Source organism: Sprattus sprattus (genome assembly GCF_963457725.1).
Source record: "Sprattus sprattus genome assembly, chromosome: 9".
NCBI classification, from domain to species: Eukaryota; Metazoa; Chordata; class Actinopteri; order Clupeiformes; family Clupeidae; genus Sprattus; species Sprattus sprattus.
Genome location: NC_137928.1, coordinates 21238722 through 21258406, shown reverse-complemented (window position 1 = coordinate 21258406; position 19685 = coordinate 21238722). Strand labels below are relative to the sequence as shown.

Here is a 19685-nt window from a genome sequence, read left to right as displayed (position 1 = left end):
CTGTTTTAAGTGGAAAGGTGCATGTGTGTGTGTGAGATACACATCTCTCTAGAAAATGTGTGTGTGAGAAACAATGTTGTTTTCCTCCCATTTGGAACAGAAGTACTGACAACATATACAGATTTGCCATCTCAGAGTTTGGGTCCTCAGATCACTCTTGCTCTGATCTGGGATCAGCATTAACCTTATTACGGACCCAGATGACACACTATCAAAAGTAACATTGTCCATTATATAAAAGTCCTGTATACCACCTACAACTGGATTTGTGACCAGGCCACCACAGGTCGTCATCAACTGAATAGCCCATGCCTACATGACCAGCAACACCTCTGTGTGAGACTGCTTTTGGCTTTATTTTACATCTACAAGAAAAGTTATAATCAGCGTCAGTGAAAGTTACAATGGCCTATCCCCTGTCTTTCCCTCTTTGCAATCATGCTTTACACAGGGTGATAGGCTAGTCATATTGCCACAATTTAAAGATATTGCGTGTGTGTGTGTGTGGAGAGAGCGTAAATGAAATAAATGGTGACACAAATCTCTTTGTCTACCGTTTTCACTTGTGACACACTCGTGATTCCAGCACTCTTCATTGACAGCGCATTTGTTGCACCCCTCAGCCTGGTAGCTGAACCGCGCAACGATGCTCAGGGGGAGGCGCCTCTCTACTCTCTGTATCTCAGCTTCTGTTTCAGCACGGAATAATTCTTGCTTTCACGCACGCTCACGCGGAGTCCTCACGAAGGTTTACTCCGACCAAAGAACCCACAGGTCACGGAGTTTTCTTTCTCTGACGATTTACAGAAGTATGACATATATTTGGGCAGGGTCTACTTGACACAAATTACATTTGTGGTTGATCATTGAGCCCAATTGCTGTCTGAGGCGAACGACGAGGAGTTGAGAGTCAGCTATCGTGTTTAGGAAGCGGTGCTCTGGCAACGCCACTTGGCATATCAACGCATCGCTCTGAGTGCTGTGGTAAGTTGAACTATACGGATCACCTGGCATGTAACTTATCGGGATTTGGGAATATCACCTGATCAATAACATTAGGATGCCAGTAGGCTATCTAATTATCGTTGAATACTGAAGAGTTCCCAAACGACGTTTTTTTTTATTATTGGATGTTGATGTAGGCAATACTGTGTTAACGATTTACACGCGTTATAATATTCGTTTGTTTGAATATAAAAAGTGGACATAGAGCTCGCTGAGACCTTTAAAACCTTTTAAAGTCAACCAAGACGACAGCACTGGAGGTTTTAGGCTTTTCATTGAGAGCGTTAGGATCGGCTACCTGTAGCCTACAATACTCGTACAGGGATTCAACCTGTTTGGCATTCCTGTGAAACCATGAAACTTCACCTGGTAATATTATACTTCAGTACTGATAGTTCGTTTACAAAACTGCATATTACTGCCTCTATAGCTGCATAGTCTCTCAACCTTAGGCGTTTTTGTGCACTAAATAGGCTCTTGACAACAAATATTTGGTTGATGAGAAGAGCAGGATGAGATAACCAGTAGGATCGTCAGCTTGGCACGACAGTCATTTTGGTTATTATGATTTGGAACGCCTGTGAGGAATATTGGCTGGTTTTCACATGGCGCTTACACGCAGAATCATGCCGATCTATATTCATCATAAATGATTAATCCACTACTTCATCCACAGTGCTGTTCCACTTTTCCCATCAGAGCCAGCTCCCTGCAGTGAATAACAATGTGAATTTGTAAAACTCGCAATAAGATGGACGATCATTGCACCTCTTTAAAATACTGCATTCTGTTAGACACATCTACAGCGCCCAGCGCTACAGCACTCACCTTGCCTAGCGTTATCTGTGAATCTTCTAGGTTAGTTAGTAGGCTAGGTCCGTAGGTTGACTCCTGTTGCCCACTTGTGAGCTAAGCTCTTATGTTGGACAGTTTTAAAAGAAATCCAGTTTGAATACCACAAGGCCTTATTGTCTCTCTTTGCAATTCTTATCTTTTCAATCTATTTGTTTTCGGAGCAACAGGTGCTTGTTATTTTTCTGTGACGAAAATGTCGTTTGCGAAACGTTGCCCTTTCAGAATAAAATACGCTTTAAAAACTCGTTCTGGCATAAATCATGTATTAACCGTTAGTAAGCCGATAGCTGCAAGCAGCGCACAGTGGATACGGTAGGCCTATATGTAAAGACAGAGCATGTATCTGCACGTGTTTGCGAGATGTCGCTCATGTACCCAAGCTACTTAATGCAATGCACTTCTGTTACTGTGTGTGTGTGTGCGCGCGTATGTAACATGGTTTTGCTTTCTATGCACATTTTATAAACCTAGTACGTGACACAGCTGGCACACTCATAGATAGGTCTGTTGTCTCTGAACAGGAATACACTATGCTCACTTTCTAAGTCTTTCAACTGTGCTATCCTTTCAATCTTGTTGTCTTCTCTCCATGTGAAGCATGTTATTATTAGCCAGTGCGTAAGGGCTGAGCAGTTTCTATGACTGCAGCAGTGATATGAAACATGCGTCCACACCCCACCTTCAATGTTTGCAGATAGGTGGCAGCTTTGGTCACACTGGTGTGCAATGACAGCATGAGAACACTTTAGCCTCTTTACTGGGAAGTAAGAATGAATCAAAATCTGAATGATCATTATCAGCAGGGGATGGTGGCACTCTGAAGAGACCCTGGACAATACCATGCAGTATAGATTTTTGCAATTAAGGTTGAGATTTTTTAGGGGCCCACAATGTATAGTCTGGAGTACAATATCACCATGGGGAATGCCGGAATAATGCATGAATAATTGAATATTATGTAAATTAGTTTGAAAAAAAATCTTGTCTGTTTGAGTTGGAAGGGAGCTTGCTAAATCCCATGCATGCGGATGCGTATTAGGTGCGGGCCAGGGCGAGTGCAGTCATGGCTCAGTTTCCTCTTTTTCCCACCCGTGGCATGGGAGAGGGGAGTGCCAGGCGGCCATCTTGGCTCTTGGGTGTCTCGCCTGGCGTCTCACGTTCCTGCCACTTCTTACGGAGGTGGAAATTGAGCCCCTTGGAATCTGCTGGGTGCAGCACCTAAGTGAAGCAAAGCAGCGGGGGGGTTGCAGGCCAAAGCGGCGGTAATCAGTGGGGGTACTGTGATGCAGGCCCGGGCGTTGACAGAGACTGAAACACACCCCGAGTGCTTGACGTGCGGACGGCAAGGTGGCATGGTTGCCATGCCAGACACATGGCCCCTCACACACCAGGCGTTGTTTACAATCCTTAGAGGAAGACACAAAGCAGAGGGGTTCACTAATGCTAGCATCTACCCAGAACAAGAACAACTACACATAGAGACACAGCTAAGCATACCTCATGTCCTTGTAAGGACATCTCAGGCATGTGTATCTGCTGTTTTCTGTTCCTTGAAGAGCCCCTTCGCTGTCTCTTTATTTTCTATCCCAGTGAACAAGGCTCATTTCTCTCTCTCTCTCTCTATCTACTCATGCTGATTTGGTCTGCTACCACTGCCTATGCCCCTGTGTGGTCAGTAGGTCACTGCAGCAAGGGCATGTTTTTATTTGTCTAGCCATTACCCCTCTCTCTCTCTCTCTCTCTCTCTCTCTCTCTCTCTCTCTCTCTCTCCCTTTCCCTCTCTTTCTCCCTCTCCCTTTCTCCCTCTGAAGCAGCTTGGGAAGGACATATAGGACAGGGGAAGGTGGGACATTCTGGGCTCCACTAATTATCCCAAGCATCTTATTTGATGACTTCCCGTCATCTGATTATATTCTCACTGTGCTCTGCCCCTGTGTTTAAGCCTGCCCCTGTTAGATAAGCGCCTGTCACTAAAATAGAGCTTCAGCTACCCCCCACCCCCATTCGGAGAAAAAACAGCATCCCTTTTCTTTGATTGGCAGCTAGAGAAAGAAAAAAGCTGTTCTCTGTTTGAAAAAAACAGGATGTTTTTCTCCATCTTTCATCACAGGTAGGCTCCCCCGGGGGTTGAGCAGCCAAGCAGGCTGGTCACTGTCCACTGGACGCTGGAAAAAGCACAGTTACAGGTACAAATGACAGGTTCAAACTAGGCCAGATGGGCTTACATTGATGGGGAAATGGTCCCTACCTGTAGGAGTCTGAGAGGACTGCACATCAGTGCTGGAGAGAGTGTGTGTGTTTGTGTGTGTTTTCTCTCTTCTCTCTCTCTCTCTAGCTATCTTTGCGTTATTGAAGCAACACTTCTCCCACACACAGACATTTCTATGCCAGCAGGCCAAATTGGACCCGGTAATATATTAGTTTTCTGTGACTGACTGCATTTGACAGGGAGGGAGAGAGAGACACTTGTGAATATGAGTGTATGTGTGATGAAAGAGAGAGGGAGAGAGAAAGAGACGGAGACAGTGAGAGAACGAGACAAGAGAGAGAGAAGGGTGTGACACTGAGAGCGCAGGTGTTTTCTGCACCCTGTTGCATTCATATTTAATCGATTGGGTTTGATCTTTGAGCTATGTTCACCAGACGTGGGCAGGGAAAAAATGTAGTCTGTTTGTTTAAGGCCAGGACAATGGCAAACATTATGTGCATACGAGTCCTAATGCATGAAAGTGTGTGTGTGTGAGCCAGTTTATGCATACATACAAGCTTGCATGCCCGTGAGTGATTTATGCGTGAGTGTGTGTGTATGTGTTTTTATGAGTAATCTAGTGTGTGCATGCATGTGTACCATGTGTGTGAGTTTATGTATGTGTATAAATGTATACTCTGTGAATCAGTATGAATTGGTGGGTCTCTGCCTCCTCAGAGGTGTGCAGGTGTGCTGGCTTGAGGGTGAAATTAATGAGCGCGTTACGTTATGTGAAGTGGTATGACGTGACGTTATGTGTGCAGATATCCTCAGTGGCTATGAGCAGCAGGAGTCCCAGCCCGCAGGGGCATCTGATAAAGTGGTGTGTGTGTGTGTGTGTGTGTGTGTGCGTGCGTGCGTGCGTGCGTGCGTGCGTGCGTGCGTGCGTGCGTGCGTGCGTGCGTCTTACGTTAGGCCTCCTGCAGACTCAGTGCTCAGCTGTGTTGGTAATCTAACCCAGGGCCGCTGTGTCACATTAGCGCCTCGGCGGACATCATACACTGTGATGTGGAGGGTTATTGTCATTTATATCACCTAGCTCATAATAGCATAAAGCTTTGTTTCTTATGAGTGCACATAGCTCTATTGCGTTATACTTCATTGTTCATATTTGTCAATTTCTCATTCCTTAAGGATTGCATTGACAAACAGATTACATTTACACCATAGTGATGGGCCTGTAACACTTACAGTTATGATAGCTAGAAATCAGGAAACCATTGCTTTTTATAAATGACCATTAACTAAACAAAATTTGGCTCAAGCAAGGACTGATCACTCCTTGGGTTAAGATGCCTCACAACCCGATCCTGTCTGTGTGTGTGTGCGTGTTTTGTGTGTGTTTATGAGTTTCGCTCCTGACACAAATGTTGTTTGATGAAACACGGCTCGCGTCCCTTGCTTCCGTCTCTGCTTTGCATGGCGCGCGTGGTCCGCCCCCACCCCCTTCTCCTCCCGCGGGCCGGTAATGGGGTTCCTCAAGCTGCCAGGACCGCCGCCTCACTTATCATCGCCACCTAACGACCTCCAGTCATGGCTTGATTGATACGGGTGCTGGAGCCCGCAGAGCAGAAATGGCACCCATTGCTTTTGCACCCACATCCCAGTTAACCCCAGCCTACACCCCACAAACTCCCCTCTACCCCCCCATCACACTGAGTCACGGCAAGGCTCGGGGAGAGGAGCATTCTGGGAGATGGTAGGAGACCATCTGCTCGGGTACGGCAGCCTGCACTGCAATTAACTCATCATCCCCAGTCAAGCCCGGCCCAGTCAAGCAGGAAAATGCTGACTGATAGCTGTCTCTCTGTTGAGTCATCTCAATGCATTCAGAGCATCTGTGGCTGAGGCTTGAGCTTCACTGACATTCAGTGGCTTGCTTTAAATAAAATAAAATTGATGTTTTGTTGTTCTGTGTTTGGTTGAGTGTTCACGTGTTTCTTTTGTTATGATTTGTTGCAGGGCAGTCTTACAATCGCAGTTCTCCAACGTGCACAAGGTTCCGCAGTATCGCCATGGCAATGCATCACTGAAAGAAGACCTGTGGCACATCCAGATTTCCTTTTGTGCATCTCTCTACCTACCTGACTAGTTTTTATTGTGTTTGTCCACCATGGGCTCCCGTAGTCAGGGATTCCTCCACCATCACCACCAGCATCACCGGACCTCCATGGTTCCGGCCACCATCCCCCGCCTTGTGCCCGAGTCCGGCAGCCTCCTTGGGGGCATCGCTCAGATAACGCCCTCCCTGTTCCTCAGCCGGGGCAACGTGGCGTCCAACCGCAGCCTGCTGCTCTCCAAAGGCATCACGTGCGTGGTGAACGCCACCATCGAGCTGCCCAATTTCAACTGGCCGCACGTAGAGTACGTGAAAGTGCCCCTGGCCGACGCACCGCACTCGCCCATCGCGCTATACTTCGACAGCATCGCGGACAAGATCCACAGCGTGGGCCGCAAGCGTGGCGCCGTGCTGGTGCATTGCGCCGCTGGCGTCAGCCGCTCGGCCTCGCTCTGCCTGGCCTACCTCATGAAGTACCACCGCGTGTCGCTGGCCGAGGCGCACGCCTGGGTCAAGGCCCGCCGGCCAGTCATCCGGCCCAACGGCGGCTTCTGGCGCCAGCTCATCGAGTACGAGCGCAAGCTCTTCGGGCGCAGCTCCGTCAAGATGGTGCAGACGCCCTACGGCGTGGTGCCTGACGTCTATGAGAGGGACCGCAGGAACCTGGTGCCCTACTGGAGCATGTAGGGGGTTGGGGGAGCAGGAGGCAGGGGGGCAAGAAGGAGAAGAGGAGGAGGGCTCCCATGCTAAGATGGAGAGAAAGAGAGTGAAATGAGAAAGAATGGATGGAAGGGTGGGCTGATGGAGGATTATATGGCAGATGGCTGTTCTTTGAGTTCACCGTCTTCCTGGAGGGAAAATTTTTCTCCCGCTAGACTGAAGAACTTCTGGCGTTCTTCCCAGCCCCCAACCCCCGAGAGAAGTGTAAGTGGCGTGTGGTGCGGGAGGTTTTTGAAGGAGCAGAAAGTGCCACCGTCGTTCTACTAGCTGTCTACTAGCTGTCTACTAGCTGCCTCTGTGCTGCTATGCTAACCAACGGTCCAACCCAGACAGTTAGAGTGAGGGAAAGAGGGAGGGTGTGTGTGTGGGGGGAGATGTGTGTTAGGATGCAGGCCGATTGACCACTGGATTTCTACGAAGAACCTGAGAATGTCCTGATGCACCTGTGTGTGTTAGCGCAAGTGACCAAGGAAGTGGTGTGGCGTTGATTTGGGGCATCTTCACAGTGAAGAACACATATACATGTCCACACAACTACACACACAACACAGCAGAACACAGCAGAACATAGCACAACACAACACAGCACAACACAACACAACACAACACAACACAACACAACACAACACAACACAACACAACACAACACAACACAACACAACACAACACAACACAACACAACACAACACATACACACACAAAAAAAATACACACATACAGCCTGGAGTCATATGTTGGAGCCTTTCGACACACACTGACTCACAGGCAAACACAAACATTGGTGTCCCTACAAATTTGATGTTGGTGTTGGTGATGGTATTGTGCCAGTTTCGCTGTCGTCTTTTAACGTGAGTGGCAGCAGTCTGCTCAAGTAGCACTTATTAAATTCTATAAATGACTGTACAGTAACAGAAAGGGGAGTTAAATGTGCACAGGTCATATCAGAAAGAAAGAAACAGTGTAATGATAGATATGATACATAACATGATGCACTACGAATGAAGTAAATCAAGGTCTATGAATAGATATGTTTCTTTATTTCCATATCAGTCTATGTAAATAACAAAGAAAATTGGGTGGATTATATGCAAGAATTGGATTTATGGTGCTTCTAAAGGATAGTTTATTTGTTAGTTGTTAAAGAAAGCTTTTCGCAAAAAGAGTTTGGGAGTGTTATGAAGGTCTATTTAACAATGACCACCACTTATTTTATCTACTTTTGTTTGCATATGTTTGTCTTAAATCAGCAGTTAGTTTTTTCTTGGTTATCAACATGTCTTCAGAAGATAAAACATTTTAACTGTGTAACTTCAACAGGAGAGCACTCTTGGGATATTGAGTGGATGGAAAGGCTTTAAAAAAAAAATCTATGTTCAGTCCTTAGTCACTGATATCTTAAAATAACTAATGGTTAACTTCTGTTTGAAAACAAGAGGGTGAAAATAAAATCAAACTTTATCTTGTTCATGTTTCAAAACATTACTTTCACAGCGCACCCTCCCAAAAGTAAAGAATGACCTGTTTGAAACAGCACTGACATTTTTGAACCCTCCCACCAATCCCTTCACAACAGAGGGTGTACTGGGAGAGAGATTTGTCACAGTACTGGTCTGCTAGCACCGTCCGGGGGTGCTAGTAAGTTAGTAACTTGGCAGATTGGGCTAGTAAAAACCTGACATAGAGTTTGTTTTGAAGAACCACTAGCCCTCTTGGATGCCCGATGGCCTGTACAACCCTGCTACACAGCAGCTGCATTAACAAAAAAGTCACACTGCACACGTTTGCGTCTCCCCCCAGACTGATTGGATGTCATTATGCCTTACACTAAAGGCAAGTATTGAATTCAGCTGGAGCAGGATTTCATCATTTTATCACACCAGCCATTCTCTTAACGCATCCAAACAATTATGTTGAATGGCCCTCCAAGGGAGAGAACAAGCACAAAATAAATGAATTTCCGACGGCAATGCCAGGATGTTGTGGATATACTCCAGCTTGTTTGAAAAACTGATCCTCCACTTCTGTGGTCCTGGCACTCTGGCAGGTGCTTAACTGGTTTGCAGAAACACTCCTGCAAGACGAGGCTCATCTCAAGGTAAGCGATAAGAGGCTGGAGGCATCTTCTTACACCTTGATGTGAGATGTCTTTGTAAGAATCACTTACCTGCCTCAGAATGTCGGCAGTGTGTTTGTAAGTAGTTGTACATAACAACAGAAAATATAAAATCACAAGATATGCAAAATTCAAATCAACCAACATTCTTATTCATGAGCTGATGTACATATTCTATAAAAATAATCACCACAAATGTAAAACACAAATATACCAACCAACAACAGACAAACAAGCAAAATACACCCACATCCGACCTAAACCATAAACTGAAGCCCTCTGCTGAAATGAGTTCTCTGTGCATCGTTTAGTATAATCTGATCAAGATGTCACTGTTCTGCGGGTTATCGAGCCATCACTCTCGTCACATGACAACAAACAATAAGTCTGAGCTCCCCTCTCTGACTCTGTGTGGGGGTGCGGATACACAGAGGAAATTAAACCTGAGAGGCCACTGAGTTACCTGAGAAGGTCAAGGCTTTGAGAGGCAGCTCGCATGGCTCTCCGCCACTGAGCAGGGTTAGTGTGCCTGAGGAGAAGGCATAGAAGAGACCAGGGAAATATGAGCGACAGTTTGGCAAGATACAAATATTAAATTTGTGTCAGAACCCGGCAAATCTTTGCCTTAGCTGCTGTCACTGAATATTTAGGTGACAATAATCAATTGGAATGGTGGATATATGCACATATGTAGATATATGCACAAGGATGCACTTTGGGATGAAAATGATTTTGACAGCAAATAAAAACAACAGCAACCTTAACAACTATCACCAAGGCACTGGTGCCTCAAGGGATCCATACATAACATTAAACTAATGCCAGGGAAAGCAATCAATTGCCTACAACAAGGCCACAGACCTAAAGAGAGGGAGAGAGGGAGACGTGTCCGCTGGACATAGTCATAGTCCATCTGTACATCTAATTCATATCTGCATAAAATGTTCCAAGATGTTCCCCATATTCTACTGGCATTCAACTGACAGAAAAAGGTTTGTATACATTACGTATTGTACAAACACTTAACTGAATTGCCCTCGGTGATACAGTAATATTGATGGAACAGCATCATGATTAACTGCTCCCTGATACACAATGTAATAATAAGAGGAATTTATTGTCTCTTTTTATGAGGTATAGTCTAGGCTTTTACGCCATTAGAAAGGGGTTAGTATCCCCCTTAGTTAGCTAGATAACTACTGATAAATACCTAGAAATCCCTCAAATACAAAATGCAGTATTAGTTAAAAACAAGCCCAGGCCTGCATGTATTTTCTGTTAATGATCCTTCATTTTTAAATGTATAGGATGTTTATCTTTGGTTATAGCGATGGCTTCTTATGAACCCATCAAAGGTTCAGTGAAAATGGAGCGAAAAAGCTCCAATTAAGTTCCAATTTTTAAGTCTTCAGTGAACTCCTCACCAATTCAGCTTTCTGGACAAATTGATGAGGAAGTATGAAATCTTCTCTACTTCACTAATGAACCGTTTCCTCTGTGTTCCCATCAGTGGCCACTGTCCCATCTCCACGTGGGGGCTTTCTGTGTGTCTCATCCAAATCCGTCTCTGGAGAGGCTTTAGGCCATAGCTTGTAATAAGTTACATTTGGGCTGTGGAGTCTCCACTGAAAAGTCAGAGTGGATGGTTTAGATGGCATAATCTACGTCTTAGAGAGCAGAATTAAAGAGTCTTAAATGTGCCTGTGACCCCGCTGGTGACTCAGGGGGGAAAGAGAGAGAGAGAGGACAAAAGACAGAGAAAAAGAGAGAGAGAAGGAGAGGGAGGGAGGGAGAGAGAGGTAACAAGTCCATTCACTGCTGAGGGCAAAAACGGTGTCAGACTGGTTCTTGCCAACTGCAAACTTGTCATCATGGGTGGAAGGTTCAAGTGGTGAATATATTTTTGATGTAAGAACACTATTTCAAGCAGTCAAATCCAATTACTTTAAGGTCAACTGCACGACTACAGATTTTATCTACAAAAAATGTTTAGTGTACTAATTCTTAACAATACTTGGTTGGTTTTCAAAAACTACACAAGCCGATATCCACTTTTGATATACATATTTTTTAATCGGCATGATAAATCATCACATGGTTTACATTGGTCACCGCAATACTATGAGCGTCATAAACACACAAAGTGCTGCTGCCCCAACAGCAGGCTCATTCCAAATCCAGTATTTACAGTCGACCGTAAAGTCTTTACCTTCTGTCTTCAGAGTCCACTGATATGTACCTTCCCTTTTAATACGATTCGATCGATAGAAACATATCTTTCAAGTAGCAAAGATTGATTTTCAACATGATACCGTCAAAATAAAATAAAAAGAATCACACTGTATAGAGAAGACATTCAGATGTGCCTACAAAAAAAGCAAAACATTTAAAATTTCAGACATTGCCTCATCTTTCGGCATAGACAATCAGAAACCACAGCATTAAAGTATTCCACAACAAAAACAAAACACACAACCGATACATTTAAACCCTGTCTGAATAGATAAGTTAGTTTCTCCAGTGATATGTGGTCACATGAGTAGAAAAAAGACCTGAAAACGAAAAAAAGATAGTTCTGAGGATGACTATGTACAACAACCCAATCTCTCCCGCCTTCCGAGCAAGGTCCTCAAAATAAGACTATTAAAGTCTGGAATGCTAAAAGCAGCGTTTCAAACAGAGTCAGTGCTCAACATTTCTTAAATTTGATTTCACATTCATTCATTTGAATTCATAAGGTTATACTCAAGCTTGTCACTTTGTCTTAGGTGGCTTCAAGCCAGAGGTCGAACAGTGATGCCTACTTTTAGGCAGTCCTGCTTCTTCCCAGCTCAAACTAGTGATCACGTGCTAATGTGGGTGACGTGGAGCTGTGCTTAGGAATAGCCTCCCAGAAGAATAGAAGACAAGATGCAGCATTGGCAAGAGCAAGGGGTCAATGTCAGATCACCGCAATATTATGGCAAACAACTGGCCAAGGAGAAGAGACAGACAGACGGGTGCATCGGTGAAGAATACTGAGTGACTCCTGCTCTTGCTTCCTCTCAGTTAGAAAAGTGGCTGATATACATGGGAAATACATGGCAAAGAGGAGAATGATGTAGGGATCAGAATAATTTATGAGCCAGGAGAAGATTTCAGCCACGTTCTCAAAAGGCGACAAGCGCCCCCCCCCCCCCCCCCCCAAAAAAAAACAATCAAGTGACAGGAACTCTCGTCAACAGAATAAACACATGAAGCAATAAATAAATAAATACAGATGGTTGCTGGGGAACCGTTCTGATCTGCTCTACATCACTGTGCGAGTCCTCCCAGACAGGGCAAGAGGGGAAAGAGGGGAAGATGGAAGGGGGTGGGGGTTAGGTTACGATGCCAGGCTTCCGCATTCATCCAGTGTCGGCTACCCTTGTGTGCGTTTCCGTGGTAGCTGCGCAGGAGCAGTGGCGACACCCCTTAGAGTAGGTCGGGCAGGATGAGGGCGGGTGGTTTGGGCTCCACGCAGTTGATCCAGAAGTTGGCGCAGCTAGCGTGGTACTGGTGTCCACCGTACGTCAGCTTGAAGTTGTCTGTCTCCGAGTTGAAGGCCTGCAGGTCAAGCACAGGACAGTCAGTCGGGGGAAGGGACAATGAGTGAAATTAAGATAGAGAAAAACCCTTGACCACTGGGCACAACCAGCCAAAACCCAGTGGGGCCCCAACACACAAAATATCAATCTGGGGGAGAACATTATTTATATTTATTAAGTGTCCTTAAGTGACTTGTGGCTATTAAAGAACGAGACCGTTATTACTAGTTTTCTTCATTAGGAATGAATTACAGCATTAGTCTAAATATTTAATAGCCACGCCACACAGAACTCAGATTTAATGAATTGATTAGTACAAAGTACTCTACTTTACTGCTTCTTATTAAAGCCAGTGATTTAGGGGTTAGGGTTATGTTTAGTTGGCAGTGATATCAAATCATCTGTATTTTCATTTGAAACACCGTTAGTAGGGTTAATATCTATTACTTCAGTAGCCAAAGTACACACTATTAAGAATACTTGAAATGGGACCACTAAGAAGGGAGGTTGCTAGAGAGTAGGTCTTCTCCTTCAGCAGATGGATGACTGGGATGGCACTATTAGCAGGGGAAGCTGTGTGAGTGAGGCTGGGAGGCGACTCTTGTGTGGTGTGTGAGATCCGTGTCCCCCTTACCCATTTTCCTGGGATGAATGTGGGATGAGACTCTCCCACGTAAAATATCTATTTTCAGCAGTGTGTACGATTAGTGTGTGTGTGTGTGTGTGTGTGTGTGTGTGTGTGTGTGAGAGAGAGACAGTGATAAAGAAGAACAGTGAGTGTGTGTGTGTGTGTGTGTGTGTGTTTCTGTGTGACTGAAAAAGATAGGAACAGTGTGTGTTTATGTGTGCGTGCATGTCAGAGAGAGATGGAGATTAAGGAAGCTAGTGTGTGAGTGTGTGTGTGTGTGTGTGTTAGCAGGAGAGATGAAGAGTATGCATGGCGCATCGATTTAGAGAGGCACAGCTGTGGTCCTGAGGTTTGAGGTGAGGAGATGATAATATGTGTGGTGCTGCTTCTCTGGAGAAATATCAGAGATGATGCTGAGGAGACACAGATGGATAGATAGAGAGCACAGGAGGGAGGCAGAGAGAGAGAGAGAGAGAGAGAGAGAGAGAGAGAGAGAGAGAGAGAGAGAGAGAGAGGGAGAGGGGTAAGAGAAGAAGAGATGAGAGAGACATGGAAATCAGAAAAAAACAGAAGAGAGACTGAATTGAGAGAACAGAAAGAAAGAAAGAGAGAGAGAGAAGGCACATTGATGATAATGAACAGAAACTGAGAGATATGAGAAAGAGGTATAGGGACCAGGAGGGAGAGAGAGAGAGAGAGAGAAAGAGGGGTAAGAGAAGAGAGAGATGTGACTCATGTTGTGAATCATGTCCTCCCACTCACTGAGACAAAACAGCAATAGTGTGTGCGCATGTTAAAAATTCACTCTGATGCATCTGTAAAACACACACACAAATCCCTCCATCATCTTATCTCTTTCTCTCTTTGTCACACACAAACACACACACACACGCATCACACATCACACCAAATTGGATTCAATAACAAGAATTGAGGGCAATGACACAAGAATCACTCTTAATCTCAGTCACGCTCAATGATTCTGTCGATGGACAGAAACACACACTCACACACACACACACACACACACACACACACACACACACACACACACACACACACACACACACACACACACACACACACACACACACACACACACACACACACACACACACACCAGGGTTTTGCTGGCCTGTTGTCCAGAAATAATGAATTTCACCGCCTTAAGATCCAATCTCTCAGACCACATTCGGAGGAAAGCCTATGGGACGCATTGTGTGGCCACTTTCTTTTAGAACTGTGAACACAGATCGAATCGAAGGACTGCCTACTCAACTGACGTCCTCTGCAAAGGTGGAAGTATGTATTCATTTGCGTGCCAGTGGCGTCATATCAGATAATATTAGAACATAGTTCTTTTCTAAATTTGGAAAAACCCACATATTACAAGTATATTAATCTTCTTTCAATAATGTTTAATATTGTCTATTTACATTAGCCTACTCACGAATCTTGCCATACAATTGTCTACTATCCGTTCTTTAGGTTGTAATGGAGATGGACGGGTAATGGAGTCCTACCAGCCTACTGATGCTGCTGGTGGACGGGCCTTCTCTTAGGGATACTACTTATACTAATACTAATTAAATACAAATATTCCTATATATAACAGTAGTATGTATAATAATGAAACAATTGGAGACTATAATATAGCTCCACAGTGTACTAAATGGGATAATCAATTAATCACATCTCCGTGGATGCACACACAATCAACTTTCTACACACAAGCTGATGTGATGAACACCAAAATGTACATTTATAACCGTGACAAAAGATCCCAAAACCCCCAAATTATGAGTCTAAATGTCCAGAAAGCGATAGCCTAGAAATACTTAAATTATATGAATTATTAATTAATCAACACTGCAGGAGCGAGAAGCTTTGGTTTTAAAAAGAGCTTTCTCATCACATCGCCAAACGAGAAGAGAGAAATCCTTCTGCAGCTATCCACTTCTTCTGACCGAAAATAGTCCACAAGGAAAGTTAACTCCAGCAGCTAAGAATCCTAGTTAGATAGTTTGCTATTAGTGTTCACCTGCATGCACTCATGTCTCCTTATCCCGATTGGCCTGTGAGGACGTCCTATTCATCTTCATTACCCAATATAATCACCTGATAGCACACACAATGGACACCATAATTCAAGACTGGTGAGGATGAACTTCATTATGCGAGGTTAGGCTACTGCTCCGAGTGTGTGCGAGCGAGAGAGAATCGGTGCGTGTATGACCGTAGCGCAAACTCACGGTGTTTACAGCAGCCCTAAGTGTGCAGGTCTGGCCATATTAGAAAGTGAACAGGTGAAGCTCTTCTGAACATGTACAGCATGGATGAGTGCCTATACATCTGTGCATTTATGTGTGTGTGTGTGTGTGTGTGTGTGTGTGTGTGTGTGTGTCAGAGAGAGAGAGAGAGAGAGAGAGAGAGTGTGTGTGTGTGTGTGTGAAAAGAGAGAGCTACATCTTGAGTTAGTGTCTATGCTAGGTTGAGGGGGAGCAGGTGGCGTTGGGCAGCACCGGTAAAGGTCAGAGCAGCACAAAGGATTGACCTTACTAACATGGCCGCACTACGACCGGTACGCACTGTGCTCAGGAGCAAAGCCTATAGCTGTAGACATGGGACCACTCAATACAGAGAGCAGTGACTTATGGGTAACAAAAGACAGAGAGAGGAGAGAAGAGAAAGAAGAGACAGATTAAGAGGATTGAGAACAGATAGAGACTGACATCGGAAATAGCGACAACTGTCAGACAGACAAACAGGGGAGATTCTGCAGCCTATATCGGGTTAGGTGAAAAGAGTCTTGGGAGGGGAATAGTGTCAGAAATATTTACCCTCAAGTGTTTGTCATTGTCTTTTGCCATTGCCTGCACAAACAGTAGCACAAACATCATCAGCATCATCATCATCATCATCATCCAAACCCACCCAGGGATTTGACAGAGCATTCTTTAAGCACTGAGGTGGAAATGACTCAAACGGGTACGACTAACGTTACTCCAAATCCTCCAAAGCTATTGAAAATGACAACACCTGGAGTGAGGGAGAATTTCGGAGAGGGCCCACTCCTGAAGATAGCTGAAGGGAGAGAAAGACTCTCCACCTTGGCCCCCCACTGCCCGAGGTTAGACTGGATTTTCAGATCACAAAATGCAACACTTCCCCTCCCCAACCCCAAAGATATCAGGGTGCAGGTAACTCTCATCTATATTTGAACTCCGCCATAGAGTAGTCAGTTGGTACTCTAAGCCGAGCATCTCTGGAAGCACACTGATTGGAGATATCGCTTCTTTTTGCTGATTGCCCCGGTTTTGCTCTTCAGTCACTGTGACTCAATGATACAGAGCTGACGGTACCAGGTCTGATGAAAAGGTTGATATGCTGAGGACATCACATTTCTAGTTCAGGGAAAAAAAACCTGCTGATTTATTTTTCTTTGACTAACATTTAAATAATATTTTTTTAGAGAACGGGAAGAGCATAGCTAACAGACCAATGTGACCTGTCATCCCTAAAAACAACAAAATTTGCTATTCCTTGCTGCCTTTTTTTACCAGACCAGAAACTGTCATTACGCAGCCAGAGTATTAGTCAGACGTCAGGCACACACTAGACAACCACCATTAATCTGTGGCAGGCCGGCTGGCCGGGTGCGAGGGGTTTGGGCGTCTCCCTGTGTTTGTGCATCTGTGTGTTTCTTTCTGCCCCAAGACTGATGCCCCAGGCACATCTGCTCCCAAAACCATCAACACACCGCACCGACTTACACACTGCCTGCCCGTCTCACTGTCTGGTCTTAGGCAGACAGACAACAAGGCAAAGGGGGGGGGGGGGGGGAGACTGATGGATGTTGTCAGCAACCGAGATGGGTTCCTGGGGGTTTAATATCTGGTCTGTATGTGTGTGTGTGTGTGTGTGTGTGTATGTGTGTGTATGTGTGTGTATGTGTGTGTGTGTGTGTGTATGTGTGTGTATGTGTGTGTGTGTGTGTGTGTGTGTGTGTGTGTGTGTGTGTGTGTGTGTGTATGTGTGTGTATGTGTGTGTATGTGTGTGTATGTGTATGTGTGTGTATGTGTGTGTATGTGTGTGTATGTGTGTGTATGTGTGTGTGTGTGTGTGTGTGTGTGTGTTTGTGTGTATGTGAGGGAGGGGGGGGGGGGGGCATCGTTGCCAAGAAAAAGTGAAAAACCTTTCAACCTCTGGCTCTGGGAGGATAGACATCCACTGTAACAAAACTCCACCCAGGTCCAAGTAAAATTCCTTTATGTTGAGGCAAGATGGAAATTGATGGTAGAAGATATGGAATTCCATCGAAGAAGATGTATTACACACGTCCAACTTGTTCGTGTTAACAGAGATATGGAGAAAACTGGATTATTTTATTCTTTCCAAGTTGTATAGAGCTACAACTTGATGAACTACCACAATCTGAGGAGGAACCGGATGAGTACATATAAATATTTCTAACTATCACATCATGAGATTTGCGTGTTGCACAGGCTACTATTTTAAGCAAGTTAACATTTAAGGGTATGTACTTGTGGTGTTTTAACGAATAGTAATATGCCACATATTCATTCAACAACGATCAAATGTTGCATTTCTGTCTGCAATAATTAATGTTACATGGCCACTGATGAGTATTTATCTCTTAGTTTGCAGTGTGTGCTAGTGTGAGCTCCTCGGCTATTTACTGTAGTCTTAGCGTTGTCTTTGTTTTAACTTGTCATCAGCTGAAAGTTTGAGGACAGCGAGAAAGAATGTGGCATTTTTTACATTTTGACTTGAATTTTGTCAACTCCTAAATGTTTTTGTGACTAGTTATGATAGTGGCTGGTGCTATGCTGTTGATTAGCTCATAACTTCAGCTTCGCATCTCAGATAGTCTACCTAAGACAAAGTTTTTTTTCTCTCTTTAAAGTGATGTATATCCATTGCATGATCCATTGAATGTTTGCATTTGGACTACAGCATTTTCAATAAACTGTAGCAAAAAAAAGCATTTATTCCCACTTTTTTTTCCAACAAATTACACTTTCGCTAAATAATTGTGTAGTGGGCAGAGTGGACCACAGTGCCATTCCACACTGATGGGACATCACCTTTGACAGTGGGGAGTGGGGACTTACCTGTGACTTACACCTATCTTATCCATATGCATGATACAGGCCACTGACTTTCAAAAGAAACAGTATCACTCTAAATGTATAGAAGTCTTCTCAACAAACACAATCTCTCTCTTTTATTTGTGTTACAATATCTCAACTCTAACAAAAATAGGTTTTTGAAAACGGTGTGCCTAAAGTTGAATAATCAAAAAAAGATAATAATGACATTCTTCCTGCTCTCAGATTATTATTGCTGAGTTTGTGCTAAATATCCTATGTAGCATAGCCTATTTAGCACTTTGGGATCAATGGGGGGGATCAGGGGGGGAAAAAAATATAAAAATGTCAAGGCACATCAAACTACCTCAAAGCCGCCTGGCAGGCCTCAGACCTCTGAGGGGTAAAACGTAATTATAACCTGAGGTCTGAGATTGTAGGATGCTGCTGGATCTAGCCTGCACTATGAGATTGTAGGATGCTGCCTGATCTAGCCTGCACTATGAGATTGTAGGATGCTGCTGGATCTAGCCTGCACTATGAGATTGTAGGATGCTGCTGGATCTAGCCTGCACTATGAGATTGTAGGATGCTGCCTTCTCTAGCCTGCACTATGGGGGCACTCCTTCTGCTATGGCTCTTTTTGGAAGAGGAATGTTAGACAGCCACAGAAACCAATCGACATAGAGGAGAAATCAACCATCTGGGGTGAGTAGCAAATGAATGAGTGAGTGAGAGAGAAAGAGAGTGAGAAAAAAAAGAATTGCAGAGAGTGATTGAGAGTGATAGAGTGAACACCGTGATGAGACATCTCTGATCATGTGGTGAAAAGCAACAGGCCCACGCCCGTCCCAACCATTTTCCCATGATTCTCTTGGTCCCCATGACAACCCGCCAAGGTGACAAAGTGACATATCGTACCCTTCTCAAAGTAGTTATCTATCTGGGCTCTCCATCATGGCTGCGATCCCTCTTACAGACTGCATCTTCGACATTAGCCACTCGTTCATGGTAATGCTGCCTCTTTGCAGTCGGAGTGGCTAGCGGCCACCAATCGTAACTTTCTGCACGCCATCACATCACATGCAATTAGGGGATAATGTGTCATTGATTTTCTTTTTCTCTGAGTGACCTTAAGTAGACAAGATTGGCCACTGTGACCAGCCGATTGCCAGACCGGGCAGGCATGGAGGGTTTTCTCCCCTCCTAAGTATGAGTTGAATCGATCTGCTCAACCACTCTGTCGCTAGGAGCAAATGTACTTGTTGCTGAAAGGTCAGGGTAATAGCCTGTTTTTGTGTGATGGCTAAACAGGATTTGCTGCGTGCTAACACTACATGATTCGCAGACCTGCAGTGTACTGGGTCGGCCTACGGGCT

General features: G+C 44.6%; 2 protein-coding genes across 4 annotated transcripts in view; one reads left to right on the top strand and one right to left on the bottom strand.

The window, feature by feature from the left end:
• Positions 1-6221: 6221 nt before the first annotated feature.
• dusp14 (dual specificity phosphatase 14) lies at positions 6222-6854 on the top strand (the record flags this gene model as incomplete). The annotated part of the gene is made up of 1 exon (XM_080844670.1): positions 6222-6854. One exon carries the CDS (start codon positions 6222-6224, stop codon positions 6852-6854), a length of 633 nt encoding a protein of 210 aa, XP_080700796.1.
• A 5359-nt stretch (positions 6855-12213) lies between these two features.
• The window catches only part of synrg (synergin, gamma), a gene marked incomplete at its 5' end in the record, with an annotated part of 55078 nt that continues 47606 nt past the window's right edge, over positions 12214-19685 (bottom strand). For all 3 annotated transcript variants that reach the window (XM_080844421.1, XM_080844422.1, XM_080844423.1), the window contains one exon: positions 12214-12585. In XM_080844421.1, coding sequence (XP_080700547.1) covers positions 12454-12585 — 132 coding nt within the window. In that variant the 3' untranslated portion in view covers positions 12214-12453. The remainder of the gene's footprint in view (positions 12586-19685) is intronic.